This window comes from Tinamus guttatus, unplaced genomic scaffold (genome assembly GCF_059628265.1).
Source record: "Tinamus guttatus ecotype Peru unplaced genomic scaffold, ASM5962826v1 Tinamus_guttatus_pri_ptg000242l, whole genome shotgun sequence".
Classification (NCBI taxonomy): Eukaryota; Metazoa; Chordata; class Aves; order Tinamiformes; family Tinamidae; genus Tinamus; species Tinamus guttatus.
In genome coordinates this window covers 4,196,529-4,214,779 of record NW_028288776.1, presented here as the reverse complement: position 1 = coordinate 4,214,779, position 18,251 = coordinate 4,196,529, and the positions used below count along the sequence as shown (strand labels likewise).

General features: G+C 40.2%; 1 protein-coding gene across 1 annotated transcript in view; it reads right to left on the bottom strand.

Moving 5' to 3' along the window:
* ADGRL4 (adhesion G protein-coupled receptor L4) overlaps window positions 1-17,802 on the bottom strand; it is a 71,298-nt gene extending 53,496 nt beyond the window's left edge. Inside the window, exons 1-2 of the mRNA XM_088526088.1 lie at window positions 17,751-17,802; window positions 16,111-16,260 (exon numbers count right to left, since the gene is read on the bottom strand). Coding sequence (XP_088382214.1) covers window positions 16,111-16,260; window positions 17,751-17,772 — 172 coding nt within the window. The 5' untranslated portion in view covers window positions 17,773-17,802. The remainder of the gene's footprint in view (window positions 1-16,110; window positions 16,261-17,750) is intronic.
* Window positions 17,803-18,251: the final 449 nt, after the last annotated feature.

Sequence of the window (18,251 nt, the reverse complement as noted above, 5' to 3'; positions counted from 1 at the left end):
GTGTCATCTCCCAGTGTAATTTCACACTACTAATCCACACCACAGTAGTATATATATAAATTTGCACTAAAGTGCCATTAGATACCATCCCTAGAAATTGAAATTGTTTTTTTGGGGTGGATCCCAAGGCCCATGCAGACTCTGACTGGAAGACCTTGCTTGATCAGATGCTTAGAGCTGTCTCCTATGACAGTCCTGGATACTAAGCCACTGCTAAACGTCTGTCTTGTCACAGATTAGTTCTCTATGTACTTCAAACTGAACCATGTCACATATTTGGCAGGAAATGTAATCCCTCCACAAAGAGGATTTGATCCACAGTGTGATCCTGCAGTTCTCAGGCAAGAACAGCTCCTGGTAAAGCCCCTGCATTTCAGTTTTAAGACAGGGAGAAACATGGCACCATGAGAGCAAAACCTCCTTTCCCCAGTGTTCCTCAGGGCCCAGATGGAGCAAAACAAGATGAACTGTGGATGTGAAATGCACAGTGCAAAAAGGAAAAAAATTCTATGTCGGAATCCATAAGGAGAAACAGGATTTTTTAAAACTGTTCTGCAAGGCCTGAGTGACATGCCCTCAAGCGAACAGTAGCACCAGCATTACGAGGAAAAAGACACATAGCTCTTGCTGGGAACAGCAGCCGACAAAGGAATCACTGTGTGCATGACAAATCACGGATCCTCCCCTAGAGCTGACAGCTCCATGATTCTCCCCATCATCTAAACTCCTGATCTCGAGGCTATCTTTGACTTCCATGTTCCTTTCTTCTCATGTTCAGCATCTTAGATCAACATAACAAACTCCTTTCCCTCCTACTAATAAGTCATGCCTTTCTGCCCCTCCTCACTAACTTTGCTGCCTAGATTAATGATAGCACCATCTCTCCTTATATGCTCTTTCAGTGTCTTCATGTGTTACTCCCTCTTGCTGAAGAGTATGTAATTGGAATATATTGCCCCTCTTGTCTTAAAATCCCAAGCATGAATCTCAGCAACTGCCGGAAGTCTTCAGAAAAAAACGGGGAAGAGAAGGAGAGTGAAGCTGCAGTTATCTCTTGGTATGACTGTTATCAATCTCCTCTAAAATAATGGAATAAATATTATGAGCATAAAAATCATCTGGAACAACAGGGGAACCATGACCAATAAATTGTTTGTTTTTTTTTCAAAGAGCAGGTCATGCCAGACAAATGTAATTGCTTCTTCAATACTTTCTGGGTTAGTGGATGGAAGGAAAAGAGTGGCTGCAATACAGCTGAGCTTTAGTATAGCATTTGATACAGTGCCTCACAAAATCTTATTAGAAAAATAATTTATAATGTCTTGGATAAGACTGCTGTCATGTGGATTGAAAACTGGCTGAAGGAATGTAAACAAAGGATAATGAGTCATGACAAACAGCGCTGTGCTGAGCTGTGAAGAGGTATCCAGTTGGGTTGCCACAGGAATTGGTGTTAAGCCCAGCTTTATTTTACATATTTATTAATGCTCTGGAAAAAGAGATGAACAGCCTGTGAATTAAATTCACAGATGACACTAAATTACTAGCTGTTGTTAACACCATTCAGGACAGAGATATATAGAAGGAAAGCAGAGAGGATAGGACTGCAGAGAGTCAGTGACCAGGTTTCCCTGTGCGAATATGCAAGGGAGGGTTTTATGCCCCAGCTGATGATAATGGGAGCCCACTGGCAGCCCAGGCAAAAGCTCTTTTCATTTGTCTGTTAGAGGCTGAGGCAGTGAAGCAACAACAAAAACAGCTAGGACATCTTTGATTGTAACGTCTTGCAAAGGGGATCCCGGAAAAGGCTTCAGTTTCATCTTCTAGTCTCAATAATTTTAATATTTGGAATTTTCTAAGATTTCGCCCGGTCACACGCTATAAAGCAGCACACAGCAATGTAATAGAAAGTCATCTGTCTTCACATCACTATAATATATAGCTCTGTTGAGGAGAAATCAGCAGTAAGAACCTTGCCATTTTCTTGTGTTTTATGTACAGTTTTACATGAAGACAATACAGGTAGCAAAAACAGCCTCACAGGTAATAAACTCTTTCAGGAACTTCAGTGTCTACAAGTAACTCAGTCCCAGGAACTGAATCTGCTAAGAAACATTAAAACAAAAATAAATTCCCTAGCTATTTGCAACCTAAATAGAGCCTACATTACAAATTCAAAAAGAAGAAATTTTTAAGCACTGTGCTCTGTGAGCTATGGAAAAAATGGTGGAATATTTCATTGTCCTAATCTGTTTTAGTGAGGCTTTGTGCTGGGTGCTTAACTACAGCAAAATTTTATTTCTTTATTATCCATTTATGGAACACATTTATATGATGAATTGGATATCGATCTAAATTTTATGAATTTTGGGGATATAAATGTAAGGAATGTTGATAGTTTCAATTTCTTTTAAAGGTAGAGAATATGGTCTATATATTTGTATATATTTATCAAGAGGAAGTATAGGAGTCTCTCTCTACAACTTTATACTCAGAGAGTAGGAAAATCTGAAGACTGTAGATCTAACCAGACTCTTCAGTAAAAATACAATTCTGCCTCTTAAGATAACTACCAGGCTCACCATATCCCCCAAAATGAAGTCAAATGAAACCATTATGAACGTTTTTCATAAAAAATGTTTCTCAATAACTTCAGGCTGAACAAATAATTCCAGAAGATCTGAAACTATTGAGGCCTGACTTCCTGCACCTTTACATCTTGAATTTGCTTGACTTTGGGGACCTTGGAAATGCAAATTCAAGGTCATATTTTTTTCATTGCTGGAGTCATTAAAAACTGCCCTTCCATGTGGACTCTTCAGTATATGTAAGTTTACAATGTAACTGTTTCAATGACCCTATTTACAACAAAATTTTTGAAAACTTCCTCTCCCCCCCCCTCCAAATACCATTGAAGACAACTGAGTTCAAAAGTACTGAGGTATTCAATGTAAATTTTGGTTTTATACAAAGTTATTATTTGAAAGAGATAAAACTCTACTGCTTGGATGTATTATTTTGCAGGAGAGTATTTCACCTCATCAATTTTTTAAGGCTGGTGAGAGTAAAATCTTTGTGCCTGATTTGCATTCGGAGAGACCTGATATAGCTAATTTGACGTTAGAAAAAGCCTATCAATGTTGAAAAAAAATATTCAATAAGTTTGACTGAATTATAATTTTGCTTTTGACTCAAGAAATCAGGATCTCATTTCTGTGGACTGTTTGCAGAAACTTTTCCTTCCATCATTTTTTTTTTTGTTGTTCAGAAGTTAAAACTGTGTTTGCCATGAAAAGTTATGTTGAACTGGTCTATGGCAGCAAGCTGGCAGCGTCTTTAAATCTGCACAGAATTGTGATTATCTGACAGACTCACAATACTTCAATTCTGTACTATACTATTTTCCATAGAAGCAATATCCTCAGTGCTAGTTTGAATGCCTAGAATGGTTAAGTGTCTGGCTCCGGCTGAGTCTCTACATTTCAATCTGTGAACACGTAGCACATGGCCCTTGATTACTACTTTTAAATTGATCTGTGTCTGCTATGAAAATATATTGCTTCATAAAAGTCTTTCAGAGTATCAGCTTCCAAATTAATGATTTTTCTCTCAAGCTCTGACTTTGAGAGCTTACAGTACAGAACCACGCAGTCCAGCTACTTGAATCAAATTGAAATCCAAACACCATCCATCTGCAATTCAGATCCAAATTCTTTCAGTGCGGCTGGCTTGTCACTAGGTAAAGAGCAGCTGTTGTCCTGTTAAAGTGACTGTAAATAATTCTAAGTTGATGCTCAGAGAGCGAAATTCACCCTGCGGCGCTGGGGCCTGCGCAGCCGGGGGGCTCGGCCTTCTCGGCGGGGAGCTTCGCAGCGCTGGAGCTGGGCAGCTCTGGGCCAGCCCAGGGTCCCATCCCAGGGGAGGGCAGCACAGAGGTGCCTGTGGGGGGCAATGGGCACGCCTGGGAAGCGCTTGCTAGTTACAGAGGGATGCGGGGTCCCATCCTGAGCTACAAACCCTGCCTTGCCATGCTGCCTGCGCAGGGAATTGCACCCCGGTGGTCCCGCTCCGGGCAGGAGAGCAGAATGTTGAGAGCTGCCTCCTTGCGCTCTGACTCTCTCTCATTTTTCCCCAAAGAGCCAGCTATCCTATCTCCTGGTTTACCTGAGTTCTGCATCAGGAACAGCGCAATACGAGGAAAGCCGTGCTTACAGCAGAGATTCAACAGAGCGTCTAAAGGAGGAATTTTCCAATGAAGAGAGATGGGCCCTAACCAAGAAGGAAGGGGCTTCTTGTTAAAGCTGTTGTATCAGAATAGCAAATGAATCATGATGTGATAGCACTGTTTGAAAGGGTGTTTTGAATGGAGCTGTCAGCAAGTATTTTAATAGCAATGCTCTGGTTTCTGCTTTATGGGGCTTTATATTTTAACCACCAAAAAGAAAACATAAGTAACAAGGAGGGATTTAGGAATTGTTTAGTGTTTGGTTGTTCAAAGGAAAAAAGAAAAAAAAAAAGCCCTCCACATGCATTGCAGATAATGAGAATTGCCATTATGTTTTTTTCCTCCATTTGCTGATGCTAAACACTGTAATAATGCAAAGTCCTTATGATTTTCTAAATCTCCTCAATAAGGAGGATATTATCTACTTATTTAATTACCGAATCTCCGACGGCAAGAGCTGTTACCACCAGCAGCTCAAACTCATTCACTCAGTTCCCCTCCCTGATTAAAGGGTCTTTGCAGTATAAAGAAATAAATCAATCAAAAGCCAAAACTGCCGACAGATGACAGAACAAAGGGAAAAAAGCACTTCAGGGACAGATTTTCAATGGCTCAGCACCCACAACTGAGATTATTCTTCTGAAACAACTCAGCCCTCCTTTAGGCACCTAGGATAGAGCCAGATAGTTCAAAGTGTCCCACCAACACTTCACCCCCGCCGACTGCAGCTATGTGTCCTACAGCTGTTGGGGCTTGCAACAGTCAACTTCAAGTCAGCCCCCCGGGAGGAAAGTCATCAGCATCACCCCTTCTGCAGGAAATGTGGCACTAATATATTATCATGTTCATCAGTGCTCTTAATGTTGTTTACTATGAGGAAAACAGAGGCAGCCAGGTATATCAAAAGAGGCTATTTTTACCACATTTCCACTGAAAGAAGCAGTAGCCCTGAACTTTGATTCCTTTTGCAGCACTCAAAACCAGATGCCCATATTGCAGAAAAGAGCTGTTACTAGTTTGAATATCAAGCTTAAAATTGAATGCTACTGTCTGTATGGCATTCCCTGGGGATAAAGACACATCCTTGGGTTGCAATTTTCAAAACACTGATTAGGCGACAGACCAAATCTTCAGTAATAATTCTAGAGCATTTTACAGCTTATAAAAGAAGCAATAACTTTATCTGAGAACTGCAAATACAGTCCAGAGGCCTTTTAGCACATCCCTCACCTCCACAAGCAGCATTTGGTGGTATTAGCATGCTACCTATTTATTCAAGAGATATACAAAAAGTTCAGTTAACAATTCTTTTCTTTGCAGCCCACAGCTGTGTAAATATTATCTCAGACTCTCCTTTGACATCCTACTAAGCCTCAGACCTCGTGTGCAAAGTGATACAAACTCAACTCAACATTTCTCTAGCCTGCTGTCGTATCCTGACATACTTAGGCCTGAATATCTTAGCTTTTCATGACAGAGCAATGTTAGTGTGTGACACAGGCTTAAAAAGAGACGGTGACCTCATTTTCTCAAGGAAGCTTTACTAAGAAGTTCCTAGATTTTAATCATGGAGCTGCATATGATGGAAGTTTTGTGGAATCACTGCACCACAATTCGCCTGACAACCCCTAAAAAAGCAACCAAATTGGTTGTAGGCTCTGCATTGTCTACAACTGCTGCACAGGGTCATTTCTATTTTGATTAGCCCAGATGAAAAGCTGTGTTAAGTTTTAGAAACTTCTCCCCAACTCCACTTTCAAGTCAATATACATTTGAAGGCTACCTGCCTTTCCTATTTTCTCTGTGGTTGTTAAGGAGATGAGATTCTTTCTGTATGCACCAGGTATCCCTTACACAATGGGACAGAAAAATTGACATTATTATATTGCACAGTGGGTCATATTTATAAATTGCTGCATGCTCGATCAGAGATCTAAATAATGTAATGTTTTGGATAGGTGCAAAGGGCCTGAATAGCTCCAGCTGCCATTGATCTCCCTTCTAAACTTCTTATGGGCTGATTTGAAAAGGCAGAGCTTCCTCCAGATCAATGCAACCCAGCAAAATGATTTATTCAGGACAAAAAAGTAAGGAAAAGCCTTCACAGCAATCTGACTTTCCACCTACTCCTTTCCCCTTACCACGGAGAACTAATGCAAGGTTCAAGTCACTGAAAATAAATACCTCCAGTAGCTACTTAGGCCCACAGAGCTTAGCTGAGTTCTCTTTTAGTTCATGTCAATGTACTTGATAGCTGGCTTGTACTGAAGATTTTTTTCTGGTGTTTGTTTCGTGTTTTCTGTTTTAAAGAGATCTGTGGTGATGAGTTTTACGTGATGCACAGATCACTGCAGCACTGATTCCCAACTAGAATTAGTGACATGCCGGCTGCCGTCCCTAACCGATGGCTGCACCAGGACCCAGGGACGTGCTGGAGCCTGGGGATGCCCAGACAACGTCATTCTGTGGGGATCACAGCACAAAATCCTTCCGAGCATGTAGCCGCACCCTCACCTAACCTGGACTCCAAAAAGAGGAGATAGGGGAAGGCTAGAGGGAAGTGACCCATGGTGCCGTTCTGCTGTTCTCTGGCCTGCTGGTGTGTGATGAATTTCCCTTTTTCCTTGGTCTTCCTTTGGCGAATTTCTGGGAATGAAGACTGCAATACCCCAGCCTAATTTCATGTTCTTTAAAACTGAGATCCACACACTTTGCAACAAATAAATATTAAATATATAAACATGCAAGTCACCGCCTATGCTTATGTTCTCCCTCAATGTAACTTATGTAGATTGCTGCCTATGTGTATAGCTCTCATTACAAATAAAACATAAAAGCCAATGCATATCCTGAAGAGCTATTTTTCTTTATTGCAACAGCATTACATGAAGCCTACTAACATAAACAAAGATTGGACTTGGCTGTTTTTGAACAAATAACCGTTTATTGTCAAGGCTTTTCAGGAGCTTTCATTTTCCTTTCTGAAAAACACGATCTGGTGCCAGCCTAACAAATGTGTAACATTAAGCAATAAGCAAAATAATGTGACTCCCTGCCACACTGGTTTATAGACAACTTTAGACTGTCAAAGTTGTACAAACCTAAGCTAAGACAGAAAGTCAGCTAAGTAATACAGACATACTGCACCAAAAACCCACTGGGGAATCCTTTGGGACACAGCTGCCATCTTTAAGTGCCACAACTGGCCTAGAAGGCAGATGAGAAGTCCCCGCGCTGTCTTCTCTTGCTGGCTGCTGCTACAGCAGGGCCGGAGCCACTCGCCCCGCGCCATCCCTGCGCCATCCCTGCGCCATCCCAGCCCGGACACAGGGAGCCAGGACCACCAAAGGAGCTGCAGCAAAGCTCGGGCCTCGGCAAGCTCCGCACGGTCATACAACCAGGTGCTCCCATGCTGAAGCTATCGCCAGACCCTAACGGAGCCCTGAGCAATCCCACAACAACCTACCCACAGACAATGAGCAGGGATTATTCAGCTTCCTTGTACCACGGCTAAACAGCAGCTTCCTTCCTGCCAGTGATTATGGTTGTGATTAACTGCATGGTTCAAGGTGAAAGAATAATGCGGTTCCAGGCATATATGGCTTCACTTAACCCCAGCAAAACACAGTGCCAGATATTTCAATTAGTGTGCACCAAGGTCATGAAATCAATTTCTTATCAGCCAAAAACACACATACTGTAAATTTCGTTTTCGAACCATAATCTCTAAATTAAATCTGTGTACCTAAAAAATATACGGTGCAAAACTGCAGTGCTTCAGCCCCCACCCTTGCAGCCCAGCAGCATTTTCACAAACATCACCTGGCTTTGTGCTCTATATTTAGAGCACAATGTTTGGTTAGATCCTAATCTTCTTGGAGAATGTCATTATCTCTTTCTTTGGCAAATAGAGGCACAAAGTGTCAATTACCTTCTTAAACTCTTCTATACATGCAGCTTGAGCAGGGGTTGATATTCCGTCTGCCAGCAGCTCAGTCGGCAATTTTTCACTGTTATACACAGAAAAATTGTGCACGAGCATATCATCCTAGATAAATTACACATTTCAAATGAGGTTACAGACAACTTCACCACTCCTGGACAGTTTACACTGGAGAAGAAAAGAAAAAATTCCTAAGGAAAACACTTTTCTGCTATTAAACTCTATGAGTTATTGAATAGAGACAAAAGCAAAATGAGTACTGCGGACTGGTGTGATATTATATGGAAATCAACATAGCTGCACAGAAATGACAACTTCTTCTCTTGGGTGTCTAATTCTTTAGGATACTTTCTTTGTACTGAGGGTAACACCAGCCTCATAGCCCCAGAGGCAGCTGCCGAATCTGATAGCTATAGGTGCTCTACTATGTGCAGACCTACATACGGGAGATATCTCCAGGAAGTAGAATTTATGTGAGCCATTTTTTTTTTTTTTGAGATTACTTTACATTTTTTAATGGGAAAGGCTAATTTTATTCACATACCTATATATATATGTAGATCTCTGTTCATACAATTGCATGTATTTAATATTTGTGCATGAATGTACATGTGTTGTGGAGGTATCATCCATCCCCTTACTTCAGATGAGCAAGTAAGAAGACCATATTGCTCCTGCTGCCCCTTTAGGCAGCAGGTAGATGCTAGAGATACAAGAGGTCAGTGATCTCCCTGCCAGACACAAAGTAAGCAGACTCTGAGGTAATTAGTTTAAAGCTTCTTAAATGATTTTCCCATATCCTCTAAACATGCAAAGCATTGATTGATTTTTAGGGCTGTAAAGCAGGATGAAAAGGGTATTGTCTGCAGAAAGGAAGTTAGCATTATTTGGCAAGGGTTAAAACACATTTTGAATTAAACAAATAAGAAACTATCCATGTGCAGATGATCAGCTTGAAAGTTTGGGTGCATTTTTGAGAAAGGCAATTAACTCTTTTTTTTTTTTTTTTACCACATCATCTACACATACTTTTAAATCTCTTTAGATGCAAACAGTACTAATTCAAAAGAGAAAGTGGATATGATTAAAGATGTAATGAAAGGAAGTTGTATTTCTTCCTGGCCTGTACGAAAATCCATTTTAGTCATGCCCAAAGTACAATTTCAGGAAAATGTAAACAAAAATCATGCAAACATGACAAACTTTATTTTTTTGCCTCAAATATATGAATACTGCGAGTCTATCATGGGCTTGGTCCAAGTCTTATTAAAGGCAGGGTCAGTCTTACTAGGTGACTGCAGTGGTTTCCATCTCTGGCCCAGGCAAACGATATTTTCTGCCAGTAGAAGGAGAGCTAGTCCTCTGAAGAGCTTTCTCGCTCTCACTGAACTGAGAAACGGAGGGATTTTTTCGTGTGAGTGAGCAAACAGGGTAAGGCCACTGGAGTAGGGCAGCCTCCTCCTGTCTTATTTAGCATGATCATTTTATTACTTCAAGCACTCTGTGCTGCTTTCCATGTGACTAAGGTTCTCCTGTGTAATTTTGGACTGTTGCAGGGGACTCTGCCCTTTCAAACTCCTGGTCATCTCTGAAAAGCTTCCATGGGAGTACACTGGCAATAGGAGCTACTTAGGATAAGCAATCCCAGTTAGTTATAAAAAGTAAAGTCAACTCTACAAATTCTGTTTTGACTAACATTGTTACCAAAGAATATAAAGTTTTCAGGAACACAAACACAGCTCAATAGTTTGCAACTGGAAAGCAACCATGCAGACGCTGGAGAGCAGCCACAGTCTGCGTGCTCCACAGCCATCCAGCCCTTCCCAACATCACAGAAAAGCATTATATCTTGCACTGAAAAGACAAAATAAACCTCCCACATGAAAAGCAGCAGCCCTCAAAACTTTAGCACCCCAAATGGTCAGGATCCTCCTATATTAGCATATATATTAACACCCCCATTTTCCTCCCGGGGAAGGGGATACACGTCCACACTGTAGAATACGTCAAATCCTGTGGGCCAGTTTTTCAGGCCTTTCCATTCAATAATTTGGGGGCAGGCTTAATCCTCAGTGAGTGATCAAGATACCTCAGCTGACCAAGATACCGTCAAATGGACAGCAAGGAGTTTTTTCTCAGTATCACTAGTAGCACCATCACGCAGTTAGTTATCAATTAACCTCTGCATTTCAAGAAAAGATGAAAATGATCATGTAAATTATGCCCAAAACAGAGGTGAAAGGGAAGAGAGCTCCCTGCATGCTAGATAGGAACCCCAAAGACAAGGACATAATTAAATATAACCATGCACCAAAGAGGATGGTACTGCATGATGCTTCCCAGGAGCACCAAAAACTCGGTCAAAAGCTGTAATTTTGAATTCAAACATCACATCTGCTCCTTCACGGAGCTTGTGCTTTGGATTTACCATGCTACAGCTAGACACCATGTAAAAGGATCATGGAATCTGGAGGTAAAACAGAGATGAGGAGAAACATAGTGGAGAGGGAAAAGGGGAAAGGGCAAGTCAAAGTGAAAGAGGAGCGTGGGGGCTGCAAGGAGTGTGTCAAAAGGGCTGGGAAGCAGGATCCGCTCCGACCTCCTGCACAACATATCCCAAGGTTTCCCCTTCCGGAAACCCACCGCGGTCACCCACTGCATTGAGCCCGGTTAATTGTGTTTGGCTAAGGCCTATCTTCCTCCTGCTGTGCTATGCTAGAGCAGCTGCAATTTGCCTTTTTATAGCCTGTGGTAACTGATATCAGTGAAATGAATTTAGGAAGTGTGTGGGTTGGATCTTCCGTATCAGTGATTTCAGACTATTTGGTAAACACAGAAGTGACATCCAGTGATGTATGCCTGCTGGTAACAACAACAACAACCATCTCCTCTGGTGAACCAGCATTTCGATTAGGTTGTTTGCTGTTGAAGGACACTTCGTGATAGAATGAAATGATTATACACAGCGGTTTTATAGGGTCATGCTAATTTGAAAGGTAATCTCTCTCTAAAACTATATACCTATTGCGGACTGTGGGCAATGAGGACACAAGTGAATCAGAACAGATTCAGTGACTTCAATAAAAGTTGATGATGGGACACAGTGACATCACCTGCGAGCAAAAGCTGGTGTCTCACGGGAAAGCTCCTTTTCAGAGCTGGCAAAAGGCAGAGAGCTGGAACTGGGACCCCCACTAAAACACCAAAAGGTTTATGTTCAGATTTCCAGTAGGCTTTCAAATTCATTCATCTGAGCAAATATAAATTATATTGCTATTTAACAGGGATTCTATATTTTGATACAAAGCATCTCTTTGCTTTTTTTTTTTTTTCCTCCTGGAAAAGGCTAAATACCATTGCAATGCACTCTAGATCAAGTCACCCAAGTCTGATCACCCAAGTCTCTGCTCACTGCTTCTGGAAGAGCCGTGACCATTTCACAAGTAAGACTGATTAATTTTGGAAGTATAATTTGCAAGTGACATTTACAGGGGAATATTGTGCAATGATATCTGGGCGGGGATGCTGTGTTCAGACTTTTCCTGCTTGCCTGCCTGCCCTCCTGGAACAAGCAGCACTGCTTCATTTTCCTGCTGTATTTTACAAAGTTAAAGTAAACACTGTGATCACACTGTTTACTTTAATTTCCTGCAGTGTGCCAGCAAAGCAGCAAATTGGCAGTCAGCAATCAGGAAGCAGCCAGTACTGAAACAGCAGAGCTGCTTGGGAAAGCAGCAGTGATGCCAATCCATTTTTCTCTCTGTTTTAAAAATAAAATATTGGCTTCCATGAAGTTCTACTTCCGCCCCATCTTCTCTAAAGGATCGGAAATTTTGTTTGTTTCCTTGTTTTTTGAAATTAAGCTGAGAATACGAGCAACACCTAATTTGTATGTCTGACAGTTCTTTTTGGTTTGCAAACCAATTTCATATATTGAAGAAAAAGGTCACCCTTTTTATATAAAGAAATGGATTTACAAAAATGGCAAAAATATGCTATTTATTTGTACAAAATCCATACCATGCTTGCATAAGAGGAAGTTAACTTGTCTATAAATCTGCCTTATCTGGTTATATTTTTATCTTCATGCCAAGAACTTTTGCTGTGCAATTTCAATTAGGAGCACAATAATGTGAAACTAAAGCCTCATGTATTACATTCGGAATACGCATCTGCCCCAAAATAGAGTCCTAAAAAGAAAACAGTTATAGTTTCAGAGACCAGTCTCACTTGTCTCATATTACATAAAACAAGAAATATAAGTACAAAACAAGAAGTAAGAAGAATATGATATTATTTTGTACCTCTGAGGTGTAAAGCTTGACAAGGTGACTCATTTATGGCCTCCTGGAGGATATTACACAGAAGGAATTTATTACTATGTAAGTTATAATTCCAGTGTATAGAAGGGGCCAGATCCTGCAGTCAGTAATTCTCCTGACCATGTGCATTCCTGCACATACTCTTGCTGAAGACAATGAGATTATGAAGAGGATTAGCTTTTTGTTAGACTGGCCAAAGTACGCCTTTGGAAAGTCCAAAACATGACCTAATTTAAAGTGGTGGAAATCTTGTGGGAAAGACTGTAAGGGGATAATTATTTTAAAAGCCATGACTTTGACACCAGGAAATTAAATTCATATCTATATGTCTTTATCTATACACAGCAAATCCAATAAGCTTGAGCTCTCTGCAGTCACTTAGCCAGCTGGCAAAGGGAGCAAAGTAAAAACTAACAAACCCCATTCCTAAGGTATGCTGACATCAGTGATTCATGATTCATCAATAACGGTGCTAGGAAATAAATGTAATGGGACATTATTGCCTTTCGCAGCACAATAAACTCAAGGGAAAATGTCTAAGTGTATCACACGGAAAAGACAGAACAAGCAGAGAAATAACTTTTACAAGTATTCGAAAGTTGTTACAAGTAAGTGAAAGAAGAGACACAAATGTAAATCTTTTAAGTACATTGAGAATGTCCCTTTAAATAAAAATGGACCATTTTTGACCTATCTAAGCTTAGTAGACCTAAATTGAAAACTAACATTTTTTGATGCTCCATGTTTTTACAAGGACAATATCATGCTTATAAAAAAGAACTTGAGCTTCTTGTTCTAGAAAAAAACAACAAAACAAAACTCAAAATAACCATAACCATGGTTTAACTGGATATTATAAAAAGCACAATGGAGAATAAGTTCTACTCTATACAAAATTATTAATGTCAGTGACAGTAATTATGACTCTTACGACCTATCTAAATAATAAAAAGGACAAACATATACACATAATGAACTATTTAGAAAACGCCTGTATTAGCACATAATTGATGATCTCCTTTGAAGGTGACTGGACTATCATTGTAGAAGCCTAAGATTATTAACTGAAGAAAAATGGGTAGCTATCTCCAGAATAGTAGATATACCTGCTGCAGTCCCTATACAGAACAGCAAGATCTAACACATCATTAAGCAACTGAAGCTTTACACTATTTTTAGCTTTAAACTACTTATGATAGGGTTCCGACTATATTTCTAATCCTTTTTAGAGCCTACGCAATTAAAATTCATGCTACTTGTTTGTGCTATTAGAGGACGACTACACAATATTAATAATGCACTGTCTAACATGCTGCCCTAGAGAAATGTAGGCTCTCTTTCAGGACAACAGCCACATAGTTCTAACACAAGCTCCGCTGCTTAGCTGGAGGGTAAATGACTTTGGTGGTTGTTGAGGTACTTCACCAGAAAAAAATGTTGGTGTCCTGACCTGAGGCTTGCTTCAAATCATTTCTGCTTAAGTGCAAAGCATTGCAAATAGAGCTAGAAGCTGCTTTGCCTGAACTGACATTGGAAATTTTCTTTTGAAGACTCAGTTTCCCAACACTCAGAATAATTCTTAATAAACAACTAATTGCTTCTCAGGCTTGTGAATGATTGTCTATTTTATTGCACCAATTTTTCTTTAAATAATCAATAAATGTCTTTATGAATTTGAAAGTAGAATTCCCTAAAAAAATATGAAAGACAAAAAAAGTGAAAAAAATATCTAAAAAGTAAAATATGGAGGGTAACTTAACTCCATCCTCGCAGAACAAAGTCAATAGAAGGAAGCACAGTTATCTTCATTGTAAATTTACATGATGATTCATAACCATAACTTTCTAGAAAAGCATTGACGAAAAATAAGCGCTGGATTCCTGATTATGGGAAATAACTAAATGTTAGTTTGACTTTTTGCAGGTCGCAGCTAAAAATTGCCTTATTCAGAAGTGTAGGTACTTGATTCTGCAAACATCTACTTAGAAATCAACCAGCTTACTGGTAAAAAAATTAAATTAGTGCAAATGTTAGTGTAGTGAAGGCTATTTCTTCTTCTCATTTGATCAGTTCAATAATGACTGGCCCATATTTATGACAAGCATTATATTCAAGAAATACTTTCAATGATTATATTACACATACCATATACAAGAAGAGGCTGAGGGAACTGGGTTTGCTCAGGCTTAAGAAGAGGAAGCAAAGAGGAGATCTTATTGCTATTTACAACTACCCAAAGGTTTTTTTTTTTTTTTTTTTTTTTTTTTTAACAGAGAACAAGGCAGAGTAGAAAGTGCAAAAGAGAAAAACAAGTTGCATGAGAAACTCCAAGTAGATATTATAAAAAAGTTTTCAAGACGAGGTTAGTCAAACATTGGCTCAGAGAGGTGTATAATCTTCATCCTTGGAGACAGTCAAAATTTGTGTAGACAAGAACCTGAGCAACCTCATCTAAGTCAAACTTGCTTTTAGAGAGGAGCTGGACCAGAACACCTCCAGAGGCTGCTTCCAAACTAAATTAATTATGTGATTTTATGATTACATATTTGATATTATGTGGGCCAGCTGTACTTCTCTCTGAACATCCCCAGGTCATAAAAAGGGAAGAAGGCTTCCTAAGAAAAGATCTTTGTACTTTAAATTTTCCTCAAACACACTTCTAACTATACCATGACAAAAGAACTATGAAAACCCAAACTAAAGGTGGACAGCTTATGTGTGCTTATATCAAACTGCTATTGATAGGATATGAAATTGATTGATATGATTTTATATCAAGCCTCTTATTGCTTAATTTCCCAAGATGCACGAGACACAAACTCTGACCATACGGTTGGTTTGTATTCGTAACTACCACTCAGAATGCTGAAAAGTGACAAGATTCATATGAATTTCAGTCTGCCTGCAGCTGAGCATAGCTATGTGTAGCATCAGAGAAGTGTTAGCGCTATCCGTACTGTGGGGTAACTCAAAAATAAAGTCAGAGAAAATATGCTTTTCTTTGGATGGAAGGTATCAGAATCTGATACCCCTCCACAGAACTCCACATGAGGCCAGATCCCTCCACAGAACTTCTAACATATTTTTCTTGTAAGTAGCTGCAGTGCAAAAAAAAATAAAATTGGCTTCACATGCTGGCATTTCCCCATGGAGTACAGACCTCCTCCATCTTCTAACTCAGCTTGGGAGCTATATTTTTTTGGTCACAGCTGTTGGGAAAAGTCTCCTAATGCTATGTGCACGTGGATGACAGGTGAGGGCTGTGAAGCTGCAGTCATGCCAGCCCCAAGCTTCAAAAACCTGGTATCGCAAGGGACATTGCTGAAGCTAAATCAGAGAAGATTTATGCAAAATGCATAAGGAATGCAAAAGGAAAGCAGCAAAACTGAACTGGAAAACAGGTCCTACACAAACGAGATGTGGTGCATGGTTAAAATTCAAGTTTGAGGCTGAGATACAGAATTGCTCAGAAGTTGGTAAGACCTAAGTTTTTGGCTTTCAGAGAATGTTAATGTAACGTGTTACTACAACAGAACGTTTACTTCTTGAGCTAATGGGCTCTTGAGTATGTTTTTCAAAAATGTACATAATGCAAATGCATATAAGTAAAATCTGCTTACCATAACAGAATGATATGCCATTTCCTGTATACCCTTGGGTGCAATAGCAGCCTTGTGTTCCGCCCCGCACTTCACACCGGGCATCTTTATGGCATGTCATGTTGCAGTTTGCAGAAGTATAGCCATAGTCCAGGAGACTGGATATAAGAACTGAAAGCAAAATCATATTTGTTCATTCATTTAAAAACTTCATACCCGATTCTAAAATCAGATCTGGGCAAAAGGTATCCCAGAAATCAGGGCAGAAATCAGGTAAAGTTAACATCACCACAGAATCACACAACAGGTCAAGGGCCACCAGCTACTGGTTAAGACTAGGCAAGGGCTAGAAAAGGAGGCATCAGAGATGAAGAACTTGTCTCTATGTTCACAAAGTATAAAATTGGTGAACAATGTAGAAGTTACTCAGTGGTCTTTGGAAATCATTTTAAAGGCTTTCAAAGCTCTCTAGTACTTTCTAGTGAATAGAGACATTTATTTGCAGTCTGAATTATGTATGGAGCGTAATCCAAACAGTCCTACACATATCAAGTGTGCACATATCAAATAAGGATATACATAGCAAGTGTACATATTTCAAATACCAAAGAGGTTTCCCCAGATCTTTTTTTTTAAAACTTTTTAAAAACATTTCCATACATATGTCGCTAACACATATTCATGATCAGAAAAGATTGAATTGACATAGTGCAGCATTTATAGAATTAGGATGTAAAAACTTCTCCAAATTATTTAAAGGTAACCTCTTAAAATGCCATTTCCATGTTATGAAAGTCCTGCTTTCTTTTTTCCAACTACTGAGTGATTCCCAAATGATATATGTGCTAGTTGTATAAATGCACAGAGTTTTCAGTACAAAGAGGAAAGAAGCAATCTCTCCCTTTCAGAAAAATACAAGCTCAATGAATAATTATACACACCCAATAGTATCTTAGAAATGAGGCAGGTAATTCAGAAGGGAAAGTAAGTTTCTGACTCTGTGCTTTATAAATCGATTGCAAGACATAATGAAAGTTATACTACAGAAAGTTGCTTTTGCATGCTGTCTTCCCCTGCAGTTCTGCTGTTCCCTACCCAAATATTATTTGGGATATTTGCTAGCCTGCTATCACAATTACAGGTTTCATTGCTCCAGGATATCTCACGGAGGTGTTGTTTTCTTGGACAAATAAAAATTTCATGAAAAATTCAAAAGAGTAAAAATTAGGCACAATTTTTAGCAATGATATATCATCCAAGTCAATTTCAAGAGGGGAGATCACCTTTCAGAGATTAAAACAGAAACTTTTGGGATTCTAACTCCATGCTAGTGCTCATAATAAATCAAACTGAAAAATCTCATAAGGAAAAAAAAAAAAAAGTACAGAGTGGTTCTGGTTTTGCAGAACAGAACTCAATGGGATAACAATTGGTGTTGGTGGGATTTGGTTTTGAGACCACCCTAACGGTGGGATTTCCAAATCACAGCAGCAATCACAACTCCGGGAAGCTTTCAGTCTCTTGTGCCTAGCAGTTTTCCACCCATCTCCAATACACTCACTTCTCTCCAGCCCCTGCACTGTCATCCCCATTGGTCGTGCCGCCAGACCCCTCTACCCTCCCTTTGCCGATCGCTCCCTGGGGAAGGGGATTTCACCTACCTAGGAACGGGAGCAGTTTCATTGGTACTGCTGCTGCGTGGTGCGTGGTGCAGAGCCCCGGTGTCACAGGAAATAACTCCCTGCCTTACAATGTACGAGTATGTGCAAAATACGCGCACAAACCTATGAGGAAAGTGAAGCCTGGTGTAGCCACAGCCCTCACACAGCCCCTCGTCCCGAGCTTCACGTTTCCCAACGCTCCTGAGACGCTCCGAGCAGCACAGGGAGGGTCAAGAGAGGGCTGAGGACCTGCTCCTCCAGCGAGGAGGAAATGAATGAGGAAGGAATAAGTAAGGAAGTAACAGGGAGGCACCAGGCTGGATCGTGTAAAGGCTTATAAAGTTGGAGTCTGGGCCCTGGAAAACCAGAGGAGATTCAGGGGTGAGCGAGTTAGAGAAGCATGGGTTAAAGGAGCTCTGTGGGAGGATGTCTGGAGGAGGATGAAGATGATGGATGAAGGGGGGTGGTGGTGTGGCTGGGGAAGCCAGCAGGCCTGGGGCA